Source organism: Oncorhynchus mykiss, chromosome 5, assembly GCF_013265735.2.
Source record: "Oncorhynchus mykiss isolate Arlee chromosome 5, USDA_OmykA_1.1, whole genome shotgun sequence".
In the NCBI taxonomy this organism is placed as follows: Eukaryota; Metazoa; Chordata; class Actinopteri; order Salmoniformes; family Salmonidae; genus Oncorhynchus; species Oncorhynchus mykiss.
The window spans coordinates 9604302-9625613 of NC_048569.1; the positions used below are offsets into that span (position 1 = coordinate 9604302).

Sequence of the window (21312 nt, forward strand, 5' to 3'; positions counted from 1 at the left end):
ATTAGGCAACATTTTGCCAACAGCAGGCTGTCTTTGTTATTGCAGTAGGCCTAAGTAAACAAGGCAACAACCAAGCAATCTCTCGTATTATCTCCTCAATATGAAATGGAGTGCAGAGCATCTATGAGTCATAGCCAGGCATGACTTGCTATAAACAGTCATTTACCGATGGCGAAACAGGAAAAGTATAGATTAACTCTGTTTTTTTTTTCCTTCACATTAACTAGCCTAAACAAATCCTATTTAATGGTGGACCTAGGTTAAATACATTTATGAGGTCTGCAGTCGCCTCTTCTTTGTAAGCTCTGTCGCCCTAACCTAGTATAAAAGGGGTTTTCCACCGGCAAAACTGTTATGAAAAAGGAATGAAAACATTTATAGCTGATCATCAAATTTTCCTCACATTTTCAAATGAATAGGCTATTTCCAAAAGCATTCTTCTAATTAAAAAAACCTTTTCCCCATCAATTCACCGTCACATCAGGACAATGGAAAAACCCACAGAGCCATTCAGGGAGGGAATCGCAACATCATTTCCCATTGATCCACTCTCTCTCGCTCTCTCCCGCCTTTCTCCATCTCACTCATAGACCCCTGGAAACTGCAAACATCAATCAGCCACTCCATTGAGTCTGCCCGGGCCACTACGTTGAATGGACTTACTAGTGCTCCACAAACCAGCGTAAATAACAAACGTGCACAATCAATGCACCTGCTGCCTGAGTAACTTGAAACTCCCCGGTCCCTAGCCTATGTCAGTCACATTTGGGCTAACCTAACAATATGAAACACAACATGCATTTTTTCTACTAAGTTTGCCTGTCTGGTTGGACTAGAAGCAGGCCTATCCTCCCTGGTTCAATGTCACATTCCAGTAGCTCGAAACAGCAACAAAGAGTTTGGCTCTATGACAAAAAGCTATCAAAGAAGTCTTACTGTGTCGAGAAGCATTTGGAGTTCTCCTAGCGCGCCGCTAACCCTCAGGGATGTATCCTTGCTCCAGTTATAGGGCTAAGCTGCTTACCTGGTTGTCACTTTGGCTTGAGGAGTCGCTGTAGGATGGTCACAAAGGCCTGAGAGAGAGAGAGAGAGAGAGAGAGAGAAACACAGAGAGTTCTGATTTTCAATTGCCTAGTGTGCTTCACCAGTGGGAGAGCGAGTCAGAGCAAGAGAGATTGAGACGGAGGGGGTGAGAGTCAAAGGAGGAGAGAGACTGGGAGGGGGATGCTCAGAATTACCTCAGCATGCCCACTGACATCATCGCTCAAAGACTGGCTACAGAGGAAACTATGGTAACCGTTTCCATGCGCTTACACAGTCAAGCCCTTTTAATTGTCAGAGCAACCATGGAGCTTGAGCAACCAGAGCCATGCCTTGACTTCCTAGATATACCCTATAACAAGATCTGTACTGTAGGCATTAGGCAATAATACAGGCTAGATGGTTTTGGAAGAGGTGGAAATTATTATCGGTTTATAGCCTAGAATTGTTTTTCACATCACGCTCAAATGGGTTCTTCATAATGTCAGTGTCAACTTTCTTTTTTAATTAAAATGGTAAAATCCTAATATGATAGCAGATTCACGACAGAGAGAGAAAGAGAGAGATAGAAGGCAGCAGGGCGATTAACATTATAATGAATCCTCACGAAAGCTCAGTCTAATTTGAAATGGAGGCGTCCATTGTGGCAAATCTCTGTTGGATTGGCTATTCAATTCATTTCCTTATAGTGGCACTGGTGTGGGTTGAGGAATTGTGAAGCTTTTGCAGAAAATACTATATTGACTAAACCGTCCTGATGAATATAATGGATAAATGCACATAATGAAGATTATGTTAATAAACATTTTTGTTCAACTGTTCAATGTTGGTGAAAAGGCCAACATACAATTTCATTACATTTTTTATTTAACTAGGTAAGCCAGTAGAAGCCATGGTTCCCATTAAAGACAACATAACAAGTAGTATATTTCACTCAAATGTCCAAAACAATCAATCACGCAGATGGTCTAGCGACACTGTATATTATTCTACCACAGATATAGATATTTAGATTTCAAATAAGCTGAGCTGTATAGCAACCATTCAAAGACACAAATTCCATCCTTCATTTGATTAGCAAGAAAAATATTATTCTAAGGAGAAACTTTGTTGTTATTTGTCAATTATATAAACAATTATCCAAGCCACACACATTAAAAACAGGACATATCAACCTCTACAGAAAATTGGATAAATCTTTATACATAAGTTCTTATACCTGTGTAGTAACTTTGTATATTGGTAGCAAGTTGTTTTTTGACACATTTTATTAGTAGAAACCTAATTGCATTATATTTGCATTTTATTTCAGTCCATAGCCTAATGTTCAGTCCATAGCCTAATGTTCAGTCCATAGCCTAATGTTCAGTCCATAGCCTAATGTTCAGTCCATAGCCTAATGTTCAGTCCATAGCCTAATGTTCAGTCCATAGCCTAATGTTCAGTCCATAGCCTAATGTTCAGTCCATAGCCTAATGTTCAGTCCATAGCCTAATGTTCAGTCCATAGCCTAATGTTCAGTCCATAGCCTAATGTTCAGTCCATAGCCTAATGTTCAGTCCATTGCCTAATGTTCAGTCCATAGCCTAATGTTCAGTCCATAGCCGAATGTTCAGTCCATAGACTAATGTTCAGTCCATAGCCTAATGTTCAGTCCATAGCCTAATGTTCAGTCCATAGCCTAATGTTCACTCCATAGCCTAATGTTCACTCCATAGCCTAATGTTCACTCCATAGCCTAATGTTCAGTCCATAGCCTAATGTTCAGTCCATAGCCTAATGTTCAGTCCATAGCCTAATGTTCAGTCCATAGACTAAATGTTCAGTCCATAGCCTAATGTTCAGTCCATAGCCTAATGTTCAGTCCATAGCCTAATGTTCAGTCCATAGACTAAATGTTCAGTCCATAGCCTAATGTTCAGTCCATAGACTAAATGTTCAGTCCATAGCCTAATGTTCAGTCCATAGCCTAATGTTCAGTCCATAGCCTAATGTTCAGTCCATAGCCTAATGTTCATGCCCCTGCTCTTTTTGTCTTAAAGCGACAACAAGCAGTAGAAACAATAAAGCAGCCTCCCCAACCCTGTTTGGGTAAAAAGCTGAGGGATGGGGCTGGAGAAATTGAATCACGCTCAAATGTGTAGACAGAGCTATGGATGCAAGCCTTGGCCATACGTGGTCTCAACATTATAGTTTTAACCATGTTTTGAGGCTGTTTGATAACATTTTCTTTGTTTACAAACACTGGAGTAAAACAAGCTTATATTTTGGGTTCTGATGGGGTATGACAGTTGAACTAAACTCACAGAGGCACTTGGAAATTATATTCTTCATGAATCAAACGGGTACATATCATTAATTTAGAAATCCAAAAATGGACATAGCAACTACAAAATGCCCCTTTAAGTTCCAAAAGCTCAGTAAAAACACAGAAGAGGTAACCAAGGCAAGTTACAAGGGCTATAAAGCTGAAGCATCTGTTTGTCGAAAGAATTGAGGTAATATGTACACTAGAGTTCAAAAGTTTGGGGTCACTTAGAAATGTCCTTGTTTCCCATGAAAACATACATGAAATGAGTTGAAAAAATGAATAGGAAATAGTCAAGATTTTGACAAGGTTATAATTAATGATTTTTAATTGAAACAATAATTGTGTCCTTCAAACTTTGCTTTTGCCAAAGAATCCTCCATTTGCAGAAATTATAGCCTTGTAGACCTTTAGCATTTTATTTCAATTTGTTGAGGTAATCTGAAGAGATTTCACACCATGCTTCCTGAAGCACCACCCACAAATTGGATTGGCTTGATGGGCACTTCTTACGTACCATACGGTCAAGCTGCTCCCACAACAGCTCAATAGGGTTGAGATCTGGTTACTGTGCTGGTCACTCCATTATAGACAGAATACCAGCTGACTGCTTCTTCCCTAAATAGTTCTTGCATAGTTTGGAGCTGTGCTTTGGGTCATTGTCCTGTTGTAGGAGGAAATTGGCTCCAATTAAGCGACGTCCACAGGGTATGGCATGGCGTTGAAAAATGGAGTGATAGCCTTCCTTCTTCAAGATCCCTTTATACCCTGTACAAATATCTCACTTTACCACCACCAAAGCATCCCCAGACCATCACAATGCCTCCACCATTCTTGATAGATGGCGTCAAGCACTCCTCCAGCATCTTTACATTTGTTTCTGCGTCTCACAAATGTTCTTCTTTGTGATCCGAACACCTCAAACTTAGATTTGTCTGTCCATAACACTTTTTTCCAATCTTCCTCTGTCCAGTGTGTGTGTTCTTTTGCCCATCTTAATCTTTTATATTTATTGGCCAGTCTGAGATACGGCTTTTGCTTTGCAACTCTGCCTAGAGGGCGGCAGGTAGCCTAGTGGTTAGAGTGTTGGGACTAGTAACCGAAAGGTTGCTAGATTGAATCGCCGAGCTGACAAGGTAAAAATCTGTCGATCTGACCATGAACAAAGCAGTTAACCCACTGTTCCTAGGCTGTCCTTGTAAATAAGAATTTGTTTTTAACTGACTTGCCTAGTAAAAAAACAAAAACAAATAGAAGGCCAGCATCCCGGAGTCGCCTCTTCACTGTTGACGTTGAGACTGGTGTTTTGCGGGTACTATTTAATAAAGATGCCAGTTAAGGCCATCTGTTTCTCTTGCTCAGTTGTGCACCGGGGCCTCCCACTCATCTTTCTATTCTGGTCAGAGCCAGTTTGCGTTGTTCTATGAAGGGAGTAGTACACGGTGTTGTACGAGATCTTCAGTTTTTTGGCAATTTCTTGCATGGAATAGCCTTCATTTCTCAGAACAAGAATAGACTGATGAGTTTCAGAAGAATGATCTTTGTTTATGGCCATTTTGAGCCTGTAATCAAACCCACAAATGCTGATGATCCAGATACTCAACTAGTCTAAAGGCCAGTTTTATTGCTTCTTTAATCAGGACAACAGTTTTCAGCTGTGCTAACATAATTGCAAAATTGTTTTCTCAATGTCAAGTAGCCTTTTAAAATGCTAAACTTGGATTAGCTAACAACGTGCCATTGGAACACAGGAGTGATGGTTGCTGATAACGGGCCTCTGTAGATATTCCATTTTAAAAAGTCAGCAGTTTCCAGCTACAATAGTCTTTCACAACATTAACAATGTCCACACTGTATTTCTGATCAATTTGGTGTTATTTTAAAGGACAAAAAAAATAGTTTTTTTTTTTAAACAAGGACATTTCTAAGTGACCCCAAACTTTTGAACGGCAGTGTACATGTAGGTAGTTATTAAAGTGACTATGCATAGATAATAACAGAGAGTAGCAGCAGCGTAAAAAAAAAGGTGTTCAGAGTCTGACAAATAAAACATGGGTTCGTACATATTGTTACCTAAGCACTTTATAGTACAATAATATACTCTCGCATCCTTGTGTGAGTGTCTTCAACGCAGACCTTCTAGAGACATTCTGGTATTTTTTTATTCAAAATGTGCAAGCAAGAAGATAACTCGCTCACTCACTCACTGACGGACCTCATCAATGCCCAACCACCAGCAACAGATGTCACCCTGCTAGTCTGAAACACTAACCCAAGGAAAAGCCAATATACAAGCTAAATAGATAGAGAAGCCATTGCTTATTGAACTTAGTCAATCTAGCTAACGTTAACTAATAACCGGCTGCTAGCTACTTTACTAGTTTGTGCTAGCCAAATTACTTAACAACATGCCAAAACACAAGGAGTGTATGTAGTTCGCTAGATAGACAGATGCCTAGAATATTTACTTTACATTTTAAAATGTTACCTTAATGATGGTTGACTACAGCTAGCTGTACCTTCAAGACAAGTAACTTTAGCTAGCTAACATTAGCCAGGTATCTAGCTAACTAGCTAATTATAACGTGTAAACTTTTTCTGACAATCTTTGACGACGTGAGTGAGAACATGTCGAAACTCAACTTTTGTATCTACTTTTGTATCTATCAAAGACGTGTTTTTTTCCACATCTGACACACATTCCATAGTTAAATATTAATCTGTCATGACATTGTAAACAATATTTTAAATGATATTTTACCTGTAAACATCACATTCTAGTCCCCCGCTAAACAACGTTCAGTCTGTCACGTATTTCCACGACCACGCCAGCAGTATGCAGTAGACCAAAGCAATCGTTGTAAATAGATCGATGTGAAGTACATCGAGTTGGGAATGGAATTGTAGAGGAGTGCGATAGGACGCACATCTGCAAAATGATAAAATCACAGCTGTGCCTCACAATATAACCCTTGTAACGTTTTACTGCAATTTATTTTCATAATCAACTTGTCCATTTTCTTCCCACAGATATCTGTTGTTGTTTTTTGTTCTCCCAAAATTGATTAGTAGGCCTAGTCTATCATTAAACCAAAGACACTGGTAACTAACTAACTGTTGCTTCTTCTGTGTGTGATCGAACAGTATATACATTTTTAATCATGATTTGAACCCTAAGTCTACTCCACAATTATGACAGCAGAATTTTCAAAATGATTTAAAAATGGATCCCTATCAGTACAGTGTATTTCAAGTTATGGATTTCAAGTTCTGCTTCTTTCAGTAACAGGTCTCTCATATTTTACATAAACCACACTTTCACCCACTCTTCAAAAGCCTTGTGTGTTTTGAAGCATATCCCGGTGGATTTTCTATGAAAATCCTGTTGTCAGGATTGTCTGGGAGAGTTGTGCTCAGGGAGACTTTGTCTTAACAATAGAAACAGCATGCACTGAGTGACAGTAGAGGGGATAAACAGAGGACTAAAGAGACTGTGCAGACAAAGGTCTGCAGGGTGACAGGCCATCAGTTGGACCTTATTCACCTGTGTGCTTTCCATTTGCAAGTAGAAGTGAAATCTCATGGGATATTGTATGAAACTTGGGGTAGGTTTTGTATGAAACTTTATTGGACATTCAATACTTTAAAACTAATGATGCTCTACTTAAGATTTTTTTTTTTTTAACTACTTGGGTTAACAACCAACAAATACAGTGAGGCGAAAATTGAGACTTTATCAGTATGTCATTTTTGTATTATTATTTATCCATAACCAGAATATACTTTTACGTCAGAAAGAAAAAAGTCACATACTTTATCGCTCCGATGCAATGCATGTATTAATGAATTTACAAAAGTTTCGACAGCCAGCTGCATTCCTTACAATTTTTTTGTACGAAATTCTGATCATGATTTACGACAACAGGGCTGGAGTGATATGTTTCCTGGCCCGCTCTTGTTCTCTGGTGGATTAGTAGTGGTCTTGGCTGTAGTCTTTGAAAGCTCAAGGACAAAATTGCCCAGGTCAGTAAAGAAGCCCCCCCTGCAGGGATGGGGTGCTGGCCCATTGTTTGGACACCCATAAGGTGTCCTGGACAGCCTCGAGATCTGGAGGCTTGATCTTGATGACCGTCAACAGAACAATGAAGAAAAAAATTAATACAATTGTCTGGAAATTACGGAAGAAGCAATGAGATCATACAGAAAAAACAATAACCACACTCTGGAGAGTTCCGTTGTGAGTCTTGTTTACTGCAAGACCGTTGTTGTAATGTGATGTTACGAGAACCTGTAGAGTTTAAGCGATGGCTGTCTCTGTGACATCATAAACAGATCATGGATCAATTACCTGTAGCCTATATTTTATTTGTATACCATTTTGGCTACAAGACATCGTCACAAACTAGTTTTACAGAATATGGAGCCCTAATTGCCAAAAATAAAAAGCTTATTGGGCTTCAGTGGCAGGAACACAAGTTCCCTAAACTGTGTGCAATGCTCACCCAGCAATGACTTTTGTATGACACTTTATAGGGTACTGTATGAAACTTTTATGCAATTGATGTATGCGTGCATTCGTGCAGGTAAACAAGAGATGGCCTCAACATCAACACCATTATGAGTAGTTATAGGGCTGTATTCACAAAGCGTCTCAGAGTTGGAGTGCTGATTTAGGATCAGGTTCCCCTTGTCCATGTAATCTTACCAGTATTCATTATGTGTAAAGGCAAAACTGATCCTAGGTCAGCACTTCTGAGACACCTGAAACATACAACCCCTGATGGATAATGATTACTATCAGTGCCCTGAACATTTTGATCCCTAGTCAAATGAACCAAGATCCCCTAGTAGACAACTGTATACCATGGAGTTATTGAACTACCACTCCACTGGTTCTGACTGGGGCAGTTCTCTAATAATTTATTCTACTTTTATAGCTCTATACATTACATAAAGATACATAATTTCAAAGCACTTTAAAGCAACAACAAAAACAACTATTTAGAAAAACAACACAATTTATGAGATTTTAGAGGGCCAAGTTATCTTAAATCTACCAATCGTTGTTCCTATAGCTTGACACAAATGCATAAAACTGCTATCATATCCAAATGGCTATGGAGATGCAGTTTACATCTGTCAAAATTCTCTCTGCATCCCAAATGGCACCCTATTCCCTATATAGAGCACTACTTTTGACCAAAGCCCAGAGCTCCATTTGGGATGAAGCCTATTCCTTGTGATTTGGATGTTTCTCCACCCTGTGCTATGCAGCTGGTCCTATGACGACACACTGGATATCACTTTATCAAAACAGAGAAGACAAGGCAATCACATCTTAATGAGACTCAATTGGGCAGGATGCTACCAAACCTCCCAGCAATAATGCTTCCTGCTACAGGGAAATCATGTGAGTGAGAGAGAATTGAGACTTTGCCAGTTGTGATATACCACAGCGCTAATGCACACACACACACACACACACACACACACACACACACACACACACACACACACACACACACACACACAGGTGCAACACATAGATAGAGGGAGGGAGACAAAAGAGGAGATAAAGCAAATCATAAATACTTCATATTCTTGGAAATGATTGAGTTTCCCGTACACAGTGTGACACAATATGATATTGGAGAAAATAAATATTGGAGATGAATCATAAGTATATCTGTCTCTGGGGGAGACAAGATCTTTTTGGACATAGGAAGTGGAAAAATAAACTCTAGCTTCATATTTCTCCCCACTCACCCATCATCTAAGTAAATTATTAACACAATCTAGTCAACCCTTGCCATGCTGGGAGCAAAGACATCGCCCTTCTTTTGCGCTACAGACACTGCTGCCAACTCACATCCCAACCTTCAGCCGACTGTTGTTCACAAATTACGCCGTTGTAAAGAATTGCGTAAATAGACGGAAATAGCGTAAACATGAGCAAATACGACAGCGCAATATTATTTTATAGTACTTCATCAAATCTCCCTGACAACCCAGTAACATGTGCTTGTCTGATACTGAAACAAGAGAGGAGTGCCATCTTGTGGTGGATTGATCATAACATTCTCACACACACACACACACACACACACACACACACACACACACACACACACACACACACACACACACACACACACACACACACACGCACACACACACACACACACACACACACACACGCACACACACGCACATACACTCACACACAGACATACACAAACCCCCCCCACACACGCACACAGTAATGTGATAGCAAAGAGAATGACCATCTTGAAACAACTTGCATTCATCTATTATACACTTATATATGTTTACAGCTATATTAATATACTTACAGTATCAGTCAAGTTTGGATACACATACTCATTCAATGGTTTTTCAATATTTGTACTATTTTCTACATTGTAGAATAATAGTGAAGACATCAAAACTATGAAAGAACACATATGGAATCATGTAGTAACCAAAACATTGTTCAACAAATCAAAATATATTTTATATTTGAGATTCTTCAAAGTAGCCACTCTTGATGATAGCTTTGCACACTATTGGGCTACCTAGTGGCACAGCAGTCTAGCTAGAGGTGTCACTACAGACCCAGGGTTCGATCCCGGGCTGTATCACAACCGACCGTTATCGGGAGTCCCATAGGGCGGCGCACAATTGGCCCAGCGTCGTCCAGGTTAAGGGAGGGTTTGGCCTCGGGCGATTTACAAGTAGGGCGTCATTATAAATAAGCATTCATTCTTAACTGACTTGCCTAGTTAAATAAATGTTAAAAAATAAAACATTTTAAAACCAGCTTCACCTGGAATGCTTTCCAACAGTCTTGAAGGAGTTGCCACATACGCTGAGCACTTGTTGGCTGCTTTTCCTTCACTCTGCGGTCCAACTCATCCCAAACTATCTCAGTTGGGTTGAGGTCAGGTGATTGTGGAGGCCAGGTCATCTGATGCAGCACTCCATCACTCTCTTTCTTGTTCAAATAGCCCTTACACAGCCTGGAGGTGTGTTGGGTCAGTGTCCTTCTTTTCTTACAATTGAATACAAATTACTTCTGTTTGCCTTTTCATAACTGGATAATACGAATCCTTTGAAGTTCACATTTTAAAGTAAAGGCCTTTAAGGCCTTGATTGACGAAATGGAACACTGCATCGAATAGGCTTTTATCAAATAAAATACTCTTTAGAATAGAGTTGAACAAATCTGACAATTATGGACTATCTCTGTTTACTATTAAAAGCGAAGGTATCTTATTAAAAGGTTTAAACGTTTTTGGGGGTAAATCTCAATCCATCTGCTTACATGAAAGCTTTTACTCTCAGAACAGCATCAGTGTTACGGTGAGTTAATGAGGACCCAAAAGCGAACTAACTTAAACAGAGCTTCTTTAATAACCAAACATAGGTAGGCTCAGATAGACCGGCAGATTCCGACAGGACAAGGTTACAGCAAACATGACGATAGTCTGGCTCAGGCATGAAACACAACAAACAAGAATCCGACAAGGACAGGAGCAGAAACAGAGAGAGATATAGGGACCTAATCAGAGGGAAAAAGGGAACAGGTGGGAAAAGGGGTAACGAGGTGGTTAGGAGGAGACAAGGCACAGCTGGGGGAAAGATGGGGAGAAAAGGTAACCTAACAACGACCAGCAGAGGGAGACAGGGTGAAGGGAAAGGACAGAGACAAGACACAACATGACAGTACATGACAGTACCCCCCCACTCACCGAGCGCCTCCTGGCGCACTCGAGGAGGAAACCTGGCGGCAACGGAGGAAATCCTCGATCAGCGCACGGTCCAGCACGTCCCGAGAGGGAACCCAACTCCTCTCCTCAGGACCGTACCCCTCCCAATCTACGAGGTACTGGTGACCACGGCCCCGAGGACGCATGTCCAAAATTCTACGGACCCTGTAGATGGGTGCGCCCTCGACAAGGATGGGGGGGGGGGGGGGGGAAGACGAGCGGGGGCGCGAAGGACGGGCTTGATGCAGGAGACATGGAAGACCGGGTGGACGCGACGAAGGTATCGCGGAAGAAGAAGTCGAACTGCGACAGGATTAATGACCCGAGAAATACGGAACGGACCAATGAACCGCGGGGTCAACTTGCGAGAAGCCGTCTTAAGGGGAAGGTTCTGAGTGGAGAGCCAAACTCTCTGACCGCGACCATATCTAGGACTCTTAGTTCTACGCTTATTAGCAGCCCTCACAGTCTGCGTCCTATAACGGCAAAGTGCAGACCTGACCCTCTTCCAGGTGCGCTCGCAACGTTGGACAAAAGCCTGAGCGGAGGGGACGCTGGACTCGGCGAACTGAGATGAGAACAGCGGAGGCTGGTACCCGAGGCTACTCTGAAAAGGAGATAGCCCGGTCGCAGACGAAGGAAGCGAGTTGTGGGCGTACTCTGCCCAGGGGAGCTGTTCTGACCAAGACGCAGGGTTGCGAAAAGAAAGACTGCGTAAGATGCGACCAATAGTCTGATTGGCCCGTTCTGCTTGACCGTTAGACTGGGGGTGAAAGCCGGAAGAGAGACTGACGGAAGCCCCAATCAAACGGCAAAACTCCCTCCAAAATTGAGACGTGAATTGCGGACCTCTGTCCGAAACGACGTCTGACGGAAGGCCATGAATTCTGAAAACATTCTCGATGATGATTTGTGCCGTCTCTTTAGCAGAAGGAAGCTTAGCAAGGGGAATGAAATGAGCCGCCTTAGAGAACCTATCGACAACCGTAAGAATAACAGTCTTCCCCGCTGACGAAGGCAGTCCGGTGACAAAATCTAAGGCGATGTGAGACCACGGTCGAGAGGGAATGGGAAGCGGCCTGAGACGGCCGGCAGGAGGGGAGTTACCGGACTTAGTCTGCGCGCAGACCGAACAAGCAGCCACAAAACGACGCGTGTCATGCTCCCGGGTGGGCCACCAAAAACGCTGGCGAATGGAAGCAAGCGTACCCCGAACGCCAGGGTGGCCGGCTAACTTGGCAGAGTGAGCCCACTGAAGAACGGCCAGACGAGTAGGAACGGGAACGAAAAGAAGGTTCCTAGGACAAGCGCGCGGCGACGGAGTGTGAGTGAGCGCTTGCTTTACCTGCCTCTCAATTCCCCAGACAGTCAACCCGACAACACGCCCCTCAGGGAGAATCCCCTCGGGGTCAGTGGAGGCTACTGAAGAACTGAAGAGACGAGATAAAGCATCAGGCTTGGTGTTCTTAGAGCCCGGACGATAAGAAATCACGAACTCGAAACGAGCGAAAAACAGCGCCCAACGCGCCTGACGCGCATTAAGTCGTTTGGCAGAACGGATGTACTCAAGGTTCCTATGGTCAGTCCAAACGACAAAAGGAACGGTCGCCCCCTCCAACCACTGTCGCCATTCGCCTAGGGCTAACCGGATGGCGAGCAGTTCGCGGTTTCCCACATCATAGTTACGTTCCGACGGCGACAGGCGATGAGAAAAATACGCGCATGGGTGGACCTTGTCGTCAGAGAGGGAGCGCTGAGAAAGAATGGCTCCCACGCCCACCTCTGACGCGTCAACCTCGACAACGAACTGTCTAGAGACGTCAGGTGTAACAAGGATAGGAGCGGATGTAAAACGATTCTTGAGGAGATCAAAAGCTCCCTGGGCGGAAACGGACCACTTAAAGCACGTCTTGACAGAAGTAAGGGCTGTGAGAGGAGCTGCCACCTGACCGAAATTACGGATGAAACGACGATAGAAGTTCGCGAAGCCGAGAAAGCGCTGCAGCTCGACGCGTGACTTAGGGGCGGGCCAATCAATGACAGCTTGGACCTTAGCGGGATCCATCTTAATGCCTTCAGCGGAAATAACAGAACCGAGAAATGTGACGGAGGAGGCATGAAAGGAGCACTTCTCAGCCTTCACAAAAAGACAATTCTCTAAAAGGCGCTGGAGGACACGTCGAACGTGCTGAACATGAATCTGGAGTGACGGTGAAAAAATCAGGATGTCGTCAAGGTAAACGAAAACAAAGATGTTCAGCATGTCTCTCAGGACATCATTGACTAATGCCTGAAAGACAGCTGGAGCGTTAGCGAGGCCGAAAGGAAGAACCCGGTATTCAAAGTGCCCTAACGGAGTGTTAAATGCCGTCTTCCACTCGTCCCCCTCCCTGATGCGCACGAGATGGTAAGCGTTACGAAGGTCCAACTTAGTGAAAAACCTGGCTCCCTGCAGGATCTCGAAGGCTGAAGACATAAGAGGAAGCGGATAACGATTCTTCACTGTTATGTCATTCAGCCCTCGATAATCTATGCAGGGGCGCAGAGACCCGTCCTTCTTCTTGACAAAAAAAAACCCCGCTCCGGCGGGAGAGGAGGAGGGGACTATGGTACCGGCGTCAAGAGCTACAGACAAATAATCTTCGAGAGCCTTACGTTCGGGAGCCGACAGAGAGTATAGTCTACCCCGGGGGGGGGTGGTTCCCGGAAGGAGATCAATACTACAATCATACGACCGGTGTGGAGGAAGAGAGGTGGCCCTGGACCGACTGAACACCGTGCGCAGATCGTGATATTCCTCCGGCACCCCTGTCAAATCACCAGGCTCCTCCTGTGAAGAAGAGACAGAGGAAACAGGAGGGATAGCAGACATTAAACATTTCACATGACAAGAGACGTTCCAGGAGAGGATAGAATTACTAGACCAATTAATGGAAGGATTATGACAAACTAGCCAGGGATGGCCCAAAACAACAGGTGTAAAAGGTGAACGAAAAATCAAAAAAGAAATGGTTTCACTATGATTACCAGAGACAGTGAGGGTTAAAGGTAGCGTCTCACGCTGAATCCTGGGGAGAGGACTACCATCCAGGGCGAACAAGGCCGTGGGCTCCTTTAACTGTCTGAGAGGAATGTCATGTTCCCGAGCCCAGGTCTCGTCCATAAAACAGCCCTCCGCCCCAGAGTCTATTAAGGCACTGCAGGAAGCTGACGAACCGGTCCAGCGTAGATGGACCGACAAGGTAGTGCAGGATCTTGAAGGAGAGACAGGAGTAGTAGCGCTCACCAGTAGCCCTCCGCTTACTGATGAGCTCTGGCCTTTTACTGGACATGAAGTGACAAAATGACCAGCGGAACCGCAATAGAGACAGAGGCGGTTGGTGATTCTCCGTTCCCTCTCCTTAGTCGAGATGCGGATACCTCCCAGCTGCATGGGCTCAGCACCCGAGCCGGCAGAGGAAGATGGTAGTGATGCGGAGAGGGGGGCAACGGAGAACGCGAGCTCCTTTCCACGAGCTCGGTGACGAAGATCAACCCGTCGCTCAATGCGAATAGCGAGTTCAATCAAGGAATCCACGCTGGAAGGAACCTCCCGGGAGAGAATCTCATCCTTTACCTCTGCGCGGAGACCCTCCAGAAAACGAGCGAGCAAAGCCGGCTCGTTCCAGCCACTGGAGGCAGCAAGAGTGCGAAACTCAATAGAGTAGTCTGTTATGGATCGATTGCCTTGACATAGGGAAGCCAGGGCCCTGGAAGCCTCCTCCCCAAAAACAGATCGATCAAAAACCCGTATCATCTCCTCCTTAAAGTCCTGATACTGGTTAGTACACTCAGCCCTTGCCTCCCAGATTGCCGTGCCCCACTCACGAGCCCGTCCAGTAAGGAGAGATATGACGTAGGCGACACGAGCAGTGCTCCTGGAGAAAGTGTAGGGCTGGAGAGAAAACACAATATCACACTGGGTGAGGAACGAGCGGCATTCAGTGGGCTCCCCAGAGTAACACGGCGGGTTATTGATTCTGGGCTCCGGAGATTCGAAAGCCCTGGAAGTGGCCGGTGGATCGAGGCGGAGATGGTGAACCTGTTCTGTGAGGTTGGAGACTTGGGTGGCCAGGGTCTCAACGGCATGTCGAGCAGCAGACAATTCCTGCTCGTGTCTGCCTAGCATCGCTCCCTGGATCCCGACGGCTGAGTGGAGAGGATCCGAAGTCGCTGGGTCCATTCTTGGTCGGATTCTTCTGTTACGGTGAGTTAATGAGGACCCAAAAGCGAACTAACTTAAACAGAGCTTCTTTAATAACCAAACATAGGTAGGCTCAGATAGACCGGCAGATTCCGACAGGACAAGGTTACAGCAAACATGACGATAGTCTGGCTCAGGCATGAAACACAACAAACAAGAATCCGACAAGGACAGGAGCAGAAACAGAGAGAGATATAGGGACCTAATCAGAGGGAAAAAGGGAACAGGTGGGAAAAGGGGTAACGAGGTGGTTAGGAGGAGACAAGGCACAGCTGGGGGAAAGATGGGGAGAAAAGGTAACCTAACAACGACCAGCAGAGGGAGACAGGGTGAAGGGAAAGGACAGAGACAAGACACAACATGACAGTACATGACAATCAGGATGAGGTTAGCAACCACACCATAGTGCTACGTTTGGTGTTGCCAACTTAGCGACTTTGTCACTATATTTAGCAAGTATTCAGACCCCTCTAGCGACCCATTTTCAAAAAATCGACTAGCAGCAAAAAAAACACATGACAACTCAAAAATAACCTTATAACAGTTCCACCCAAAATAAGCTGCCATTTATGGTTAAAACAATTGACTCTGCAAAAAAGGCTGAGACCACCATGGCATTAGCTATCGCTGAACACTGTTCTATGCTGGCATGTGATCACATTGGAGAAGCATGTAAACTGCTTTCTCCACACTGCTGCTACCCACTTCAAAATGCACAGGACAAAGTGTACAGAAATGATTCATGGTGTTCTAGCACCATACTTTCTGAAAAAGTTGGTCACAGATGTGGGTGACCAGCGTTTCAGCCTCCTCCTCGATGAGTCCACCGATGTAAGTGTTTCTAAGTACCTGGGGGTTGTGATAAGGTACTTTAGTGACACCAAGCAGATAATTGTATCAACATTTCTGGGGCTTGTTGAGTTGGAGGGAGGAGATGCCAAATCTATAGCCCGTGCTGTTGTGGCTTTCCTCGAGAAGTGTTGTCTTAAAAAAGAGAAACTTCTGGGGATAGAGACTGACAATGCCTCCGTTATGACATGATTAACAATGGGGTCCATAAAGTGCTGAAGGAGGAGGATTATGGCCTCAAATATCTGGTTCATATTCGCTGTGTGTGCCACTCTCTGCAGCTTGCTCATTTGTAGTGCTAAACATATTTATGGTGTTTTTTTACTCAGTTTTTGTCTCTCCCACGACGTTATTCCTCTCTCCTACAGCGTCCATCACAATTACATGCACATGGCCAATTATGCAAATTAAGGGGTGACCAACCAATGGCACAGCCTGTTGCTGCTGGCTGCCTCGAGCATGCATTATTAGTGTTCAGACTCATAGTTTCGGCCTGGTGATAAACATATTTTGTAACCTCGGCTATCAATCAAAATACAATTGACCCAGGCAACACCACTGAATGGTGGGACCTCAGTGGTCAAATAAATATCAGCACAGTCCAAACTAATAACTATTGAATTGGGCCTGTCATGCCAAATCATGTCCCCTGGCCTAAAAGTGTCCTGCTCTGCATCACAATGAAATTCGATAAACCATTAGCGTCTGTTGCTATATCAATGGTGGGATGACCTAATGATTAGAATTTTGGAGATCATTACAGCCTAAATGAAGTTATTTTCATCATCGCTATGCAAACAAGGCTGATTTCCGTGACAATTTCACTGTTAGGCGCAACTAGTTTTGTTTAGCAAATAAAATGAAACATTACTTCAAACTACAGTACTTTTGGGTACCTTGTTAACGTTATCCATGTCTTAAACACTGCTACGTTTTTCGGAAATGGCAACGAAAACTACTTGACACGTTAAAGTTGTTTACCTTACAGATCCAAAAGTCAGCGAATTTCCACTCCATTCATATCCAAATCCATTTGATTCATACACTGGCTTGTCTGGCTGTTATGTTTTTCTATTTTATCCTGCCCTCCCCTTATCTACACTGAAATAGTAGAATTTCAGTAATCATCTATTTTGATTCATTTTGTTCTATCTCACTGTCACTTCCTGACCATTTATTTTCTATGATGGAGTAGGTCAGGGCGTGACTGGGGGGTTAGTCTAGTTAAAATTTTCTATGTGGGGTTCTAGGTAGTTTTTTTCTAATTGGGGATCATACTTAAGTAGCAATTTTTTTTCATTCCAACAAACATGACAGAATATCCCATCACAACAGGACCAAGCAGCATGCCCAGGAAGAGAAGGTATCCTGGGCTTGGGAGGAGATAAAGGAGGAGAAGACATCCTGGACTTGGGAGGAAATTATGGATGGAGACGAAAGCCTTCCGTGGAAGCAGACACAAGTGAGGGAAGGACAGCGATGACGCCAGGGTTCGCGGCCACGACACAAGCCCAAAAGACAGCCCTAAAAAAATGTTGGGGAGGCACGCGGGGTGGTCGGTGACGCTGAGGGGTGAGTCAGAGACCGAGGAGGAATATTGGGATAGATTGAGCGAGGAGTGGTTGGCGAAAGTTGAGGAGAGTGATGAGAGAGAGCTGTTGATTTGGCTGGAGAGGCAAGACAGTCGCCCTGAGGAGCGTGTTAACCGTCCAATGCCACCTGTGCCAGCTCTCTGCACTCCCTTTGAGTAGAGTGTCATCGTTCCGGTACAATGTGTGCCAGTTCTACGCACCGTTTCTCCAGTGCGCCTCCACAGCGCGGTGGTCCTGTGACAGCTCCCCGCACTTGCTGTGCTAAGAGTGTTAAAGTTCCGGTACCATTGGGGCGGCAGGGTAGCCTAGTGGTTAGAGCGTTGGACTAGTAACCGGAAGGTTGCGAGTTCAAACCCCCGAGCTGACAAGGTACAAATCTGTCGTTCTGCCCCTGAACAGGCAGTTAACCCACTGTTCCCAGGCCGTCATTGAAAATAAGAATTTGTTCTTAACTGACTTGCCTGGTTAAATAAAGGTAAAATAAAAATAAATAAAAATTGATGCTGGCTATACGCACCAGGTCTCCAGTGCGCCTTCACAGCCCAGTACATCCTGTGCCTGCTCCTCGCACTTTGCCTGAAGTGAGTGTCCCCAGTCCAGTACGTCCTGTTCCTTCTCCCTGCACTCGCCCTGAAGTGCGTGTCACCAGTCCTGTGCCACCTGTACTGGCCCCACACATCAGGCCTCCAGTGTGCCTCCCCAGTCCAGTGCGTCCTGTGCCTCCTCACCGCACTCGCCCTGAAGTGCGTGTAACTAGTCCAGTTCCACCTGTACCGGCCCCACTCATCAGGCCTCCAGTGCGCCTCCCCAGTCAGATGCGTCCTGTGTCTGCTCCTCGCGCTCGCCCTGAGGTGCGTGTCACCAGTCCTGTATCACCAGTGCCAGCCCCACGCACCAGGCTTCCTGCGACGATCCCCAGTCCAGAGCTTCCGACGACAGTTCCCAGTTCAGAGCTTCCGGCGACAGTTCCCAGTCCAGAGCTTCCGGCAACAGTTCCCAGTCCGGAACCTCCTCAGACGGTCCATGGTCCGGAACCTCCCGAGACGGTCCACGGTCCGGAACCTTCTGAGATGGTCAACGGTCCGGAACCTCCTGAGACGGTTCATGGTCCAGAACCTCCTGAGACGGTCAACTGTCCGGAACCTCCTGAGATGGTCAACGGCCCGGAACCTACTGCGACGGTAAACGGTCCGGAACCTACTGCGACGGTAAACGGTCCGGAACCTCCAGCTCCATGGCAGGAGCTTTCCTCTGCGCCGATGTCCAGTCCAGGCATGGCGTCCAGTCCCACTCCAAGGCCGGAGTCTTCCTCTGCGCAGGTGCCCAGTCCAGGCACGGCGTCAGGTCCCGCTCCATGGCAGGAGCCTTCCCCTACGCCGATGCCCAGTCCAAGCACGGAATCCAGTCTAGCTCCATGGCTGGATCTGTGGGATGAGCGGGTTCTTCGTCCCGCACCAGAGCCGCCCCCGATGCTCGCGGATCCAAGGGATGAACGGGTACTTCGTCCTGCACCTGAGCCGCCCCCGATGCTGGCGGATCCAAGGGATGAACGGGTACTTCGCCCCGCACCAGAGCCGCCACTGACACTAGACACCCCCCTAACTCTCCCTTTTGGTTTCAGGTTTTGCGGCCGGAGTCCACACCTTTGGGGGGGAGGCGGGTGTGCTAAAGTTTCACTTTTTTATTAAATTATGTGGAACTCAACATACCTCAACAGCCTTGGTCCGATATTCATTCCAACGAAAGTGACACTCACATAGCTCATTATTACCCTTATGGTTGAATATATATGTATCTATTGTAGGTCCTAGGATACAACAATGAATAATGTGGAACAAATAAAAAACATCAAAAGATATGTTACAACTTACAATGAACACCTTGTGAAACAGCTGTGAAAACCCAACTAGCAATATTTAAGATTTGAATCTATACATTTTGATAGTTTTTGGTACAGTTGTGTCATTAATTTAATTTCACAGATTTTTGTTGTATACTCATATGGCAATCATAGAATTCTGGTGTGTGGAATATAGAGGAGGTGGTTGCTGTGTGGGTGGGAGGTTCTGCCTGTCACTTGTTCTCAACAGGAAGCAAGTCTCTGGAAGGGGGACTTGAAGAGCGAGACTGCAAATTCCAGGCACTGCTGCTCTCTTTGCAGTGCTAGTATTTTTAGTTAATTTGTGTATCTCACATATTATGTGCCCAGTATGATAGAGCAAGAAAACTTTCTTAGCAGATAATGACAACATGACAATAACAGTAGCTGTAGATGATGTAATGAAAAGTTGGAGGGTAGTTGGAAATGAAGGACATCAGGTGGATCCACATCTGGGTGTTGGGCAGAACCCCTAGGTCCTGGAGAACAGGATCAGAGTTAACAGGTCCTGGAGAACAGGATCAGAGTTAAATGGAATAGGGTAGGGGAAAGAGATGTTACACTTTACTGGGAGAGAATTTGATTGATTAGTGCAGTGTTATAAATGGGAGATATGTACTTCTCAACACTTTTAGAAGGTATAGCCTACCTCAAGCTGGTCCCCCTCTGACTCAGAGCACAGCGAATCAGACTGATCCGAACTCACTGGTTCTGGTGGATGGGATACCTCCTGAGGGCCTCGGACAGACAATGGTCCTAAAGTCAATTGGAGAGGTACATTTTTATAAGCTCAGCATAACTACCATTTCTTGCTTTCTCAAATGTCAACCAAATGCTTAACATATACTACCGGTCAAATGTTTTAGAACACCTACTCATTCAAGGGTTTTTCTTTATTTTTACTATTTTCTACATTGTAGAATAATAGTGAAGACATCAAAACTATGAAATAACACATATGGAATCATGTTGTAACCAAAAAAGTGTCAAACAAATCAAAATATATTTTAGATTTGAGATTCTTCAAAGTAGCCACCCTTTCCCTTGATGACAGCTTTTCACACTCTTGGCATTCTCTCAACCAGCTTCACCTGGAATGCTTTTCCAACAGTCTTGAAGGAGTTCCCACATATGCTGAGCACTTTTTTGCTGCTTTTTCTTCACTCTGCGGTCCGACTCATCCCAAACCATCTCAATTGGGTTGAGGTCGGGTGATTGTGGAGGACAGGTCATCTGACGCAGCACTCCATCCCTCTCCTTCTTGGTCAAATAGCCTTTACACAGCCTGGAGGTGTGTTGGGTCATTGTCCTGTTGAAAAACAAATGTTAGTCCCACTAAGCCCAAACCAGATGGGATGGCATATCGCTGCAGAATTCTGTGGTAGCCATGCTGGTTAAGTGTGCCTTGAATTCTAAATAAATCACAGACAGTGTCACCAGCAAAGCACCCCCACACCATAACACCTCAACCTCCATTTTTTACGGTGGGAAATACACATGCAGAGATCATCCGTTCACCCACACTGTGTCTCACAAAGACAGCGGTTGGAACAAAAAATCGAATGTAATGGTCTAATGTTCATTGCTCGTGTTTCTGGGCCCAACCAAGTCTTTTCTTCTTATTGGTGTCT

At 44.8% G+C, this 21312-nt stretch overlaps 1 protein-coding gene and 1 long non-coding RNA gene across 6 annotated transcripts in view; both read right to left on the reverse strand.

Moving 5' to 3' along the window:
* The window catches only part of pam (peptidylglycine alpha-amidating monooxygenase), a 156090-nt gene extending 149841 nt beyond the window's left edge, over window positions 1–6249 (reverse strand). For 2 of the 5 annotated variants that reach the window (XM_036976721.1, XM_036976719.1), the window contains exons 1-2: window positions 6111–6226; window positions 937–1073 (exon numbers count right to left, since the gene is read on the reverse strand). Coding sequence is in view for 1 of the 5 variants with exons in the window: in XM_036976720.1 (XP_036832615.1) it covers window positions 1025–1073; window positions 6111–6120 (59 nt within the window). In the remaining 4 variants the exon portion in view is untranslated. Of the gene's footprint in view, window positions 1–936; window positions 1074–6110 lie in introns of all 5 variants that reach the window. The other 3 variants (XM_036976722.1, XM_036976718.1, XM_036976720.1) reach the window with 2 other exon arrangements.
* A 13219-nt stretch (window positions 6250–19468) lies between these two features.
* On the reverse strand, window positions 19469–20438 carry LOC118964744. Its single transcript, XR_005051937.1, has 2 exons — window positions 20331–20438; window positions 19469–20189 (listed from the first exon to the last, which is right to left on the reverse strand). It is a non-coding gene; the product is annotated as an uncharacterized LOC118964744 (long non-coding RNA).
* Window positions 20439–21312: the final 874 nt, after the last annotated feature.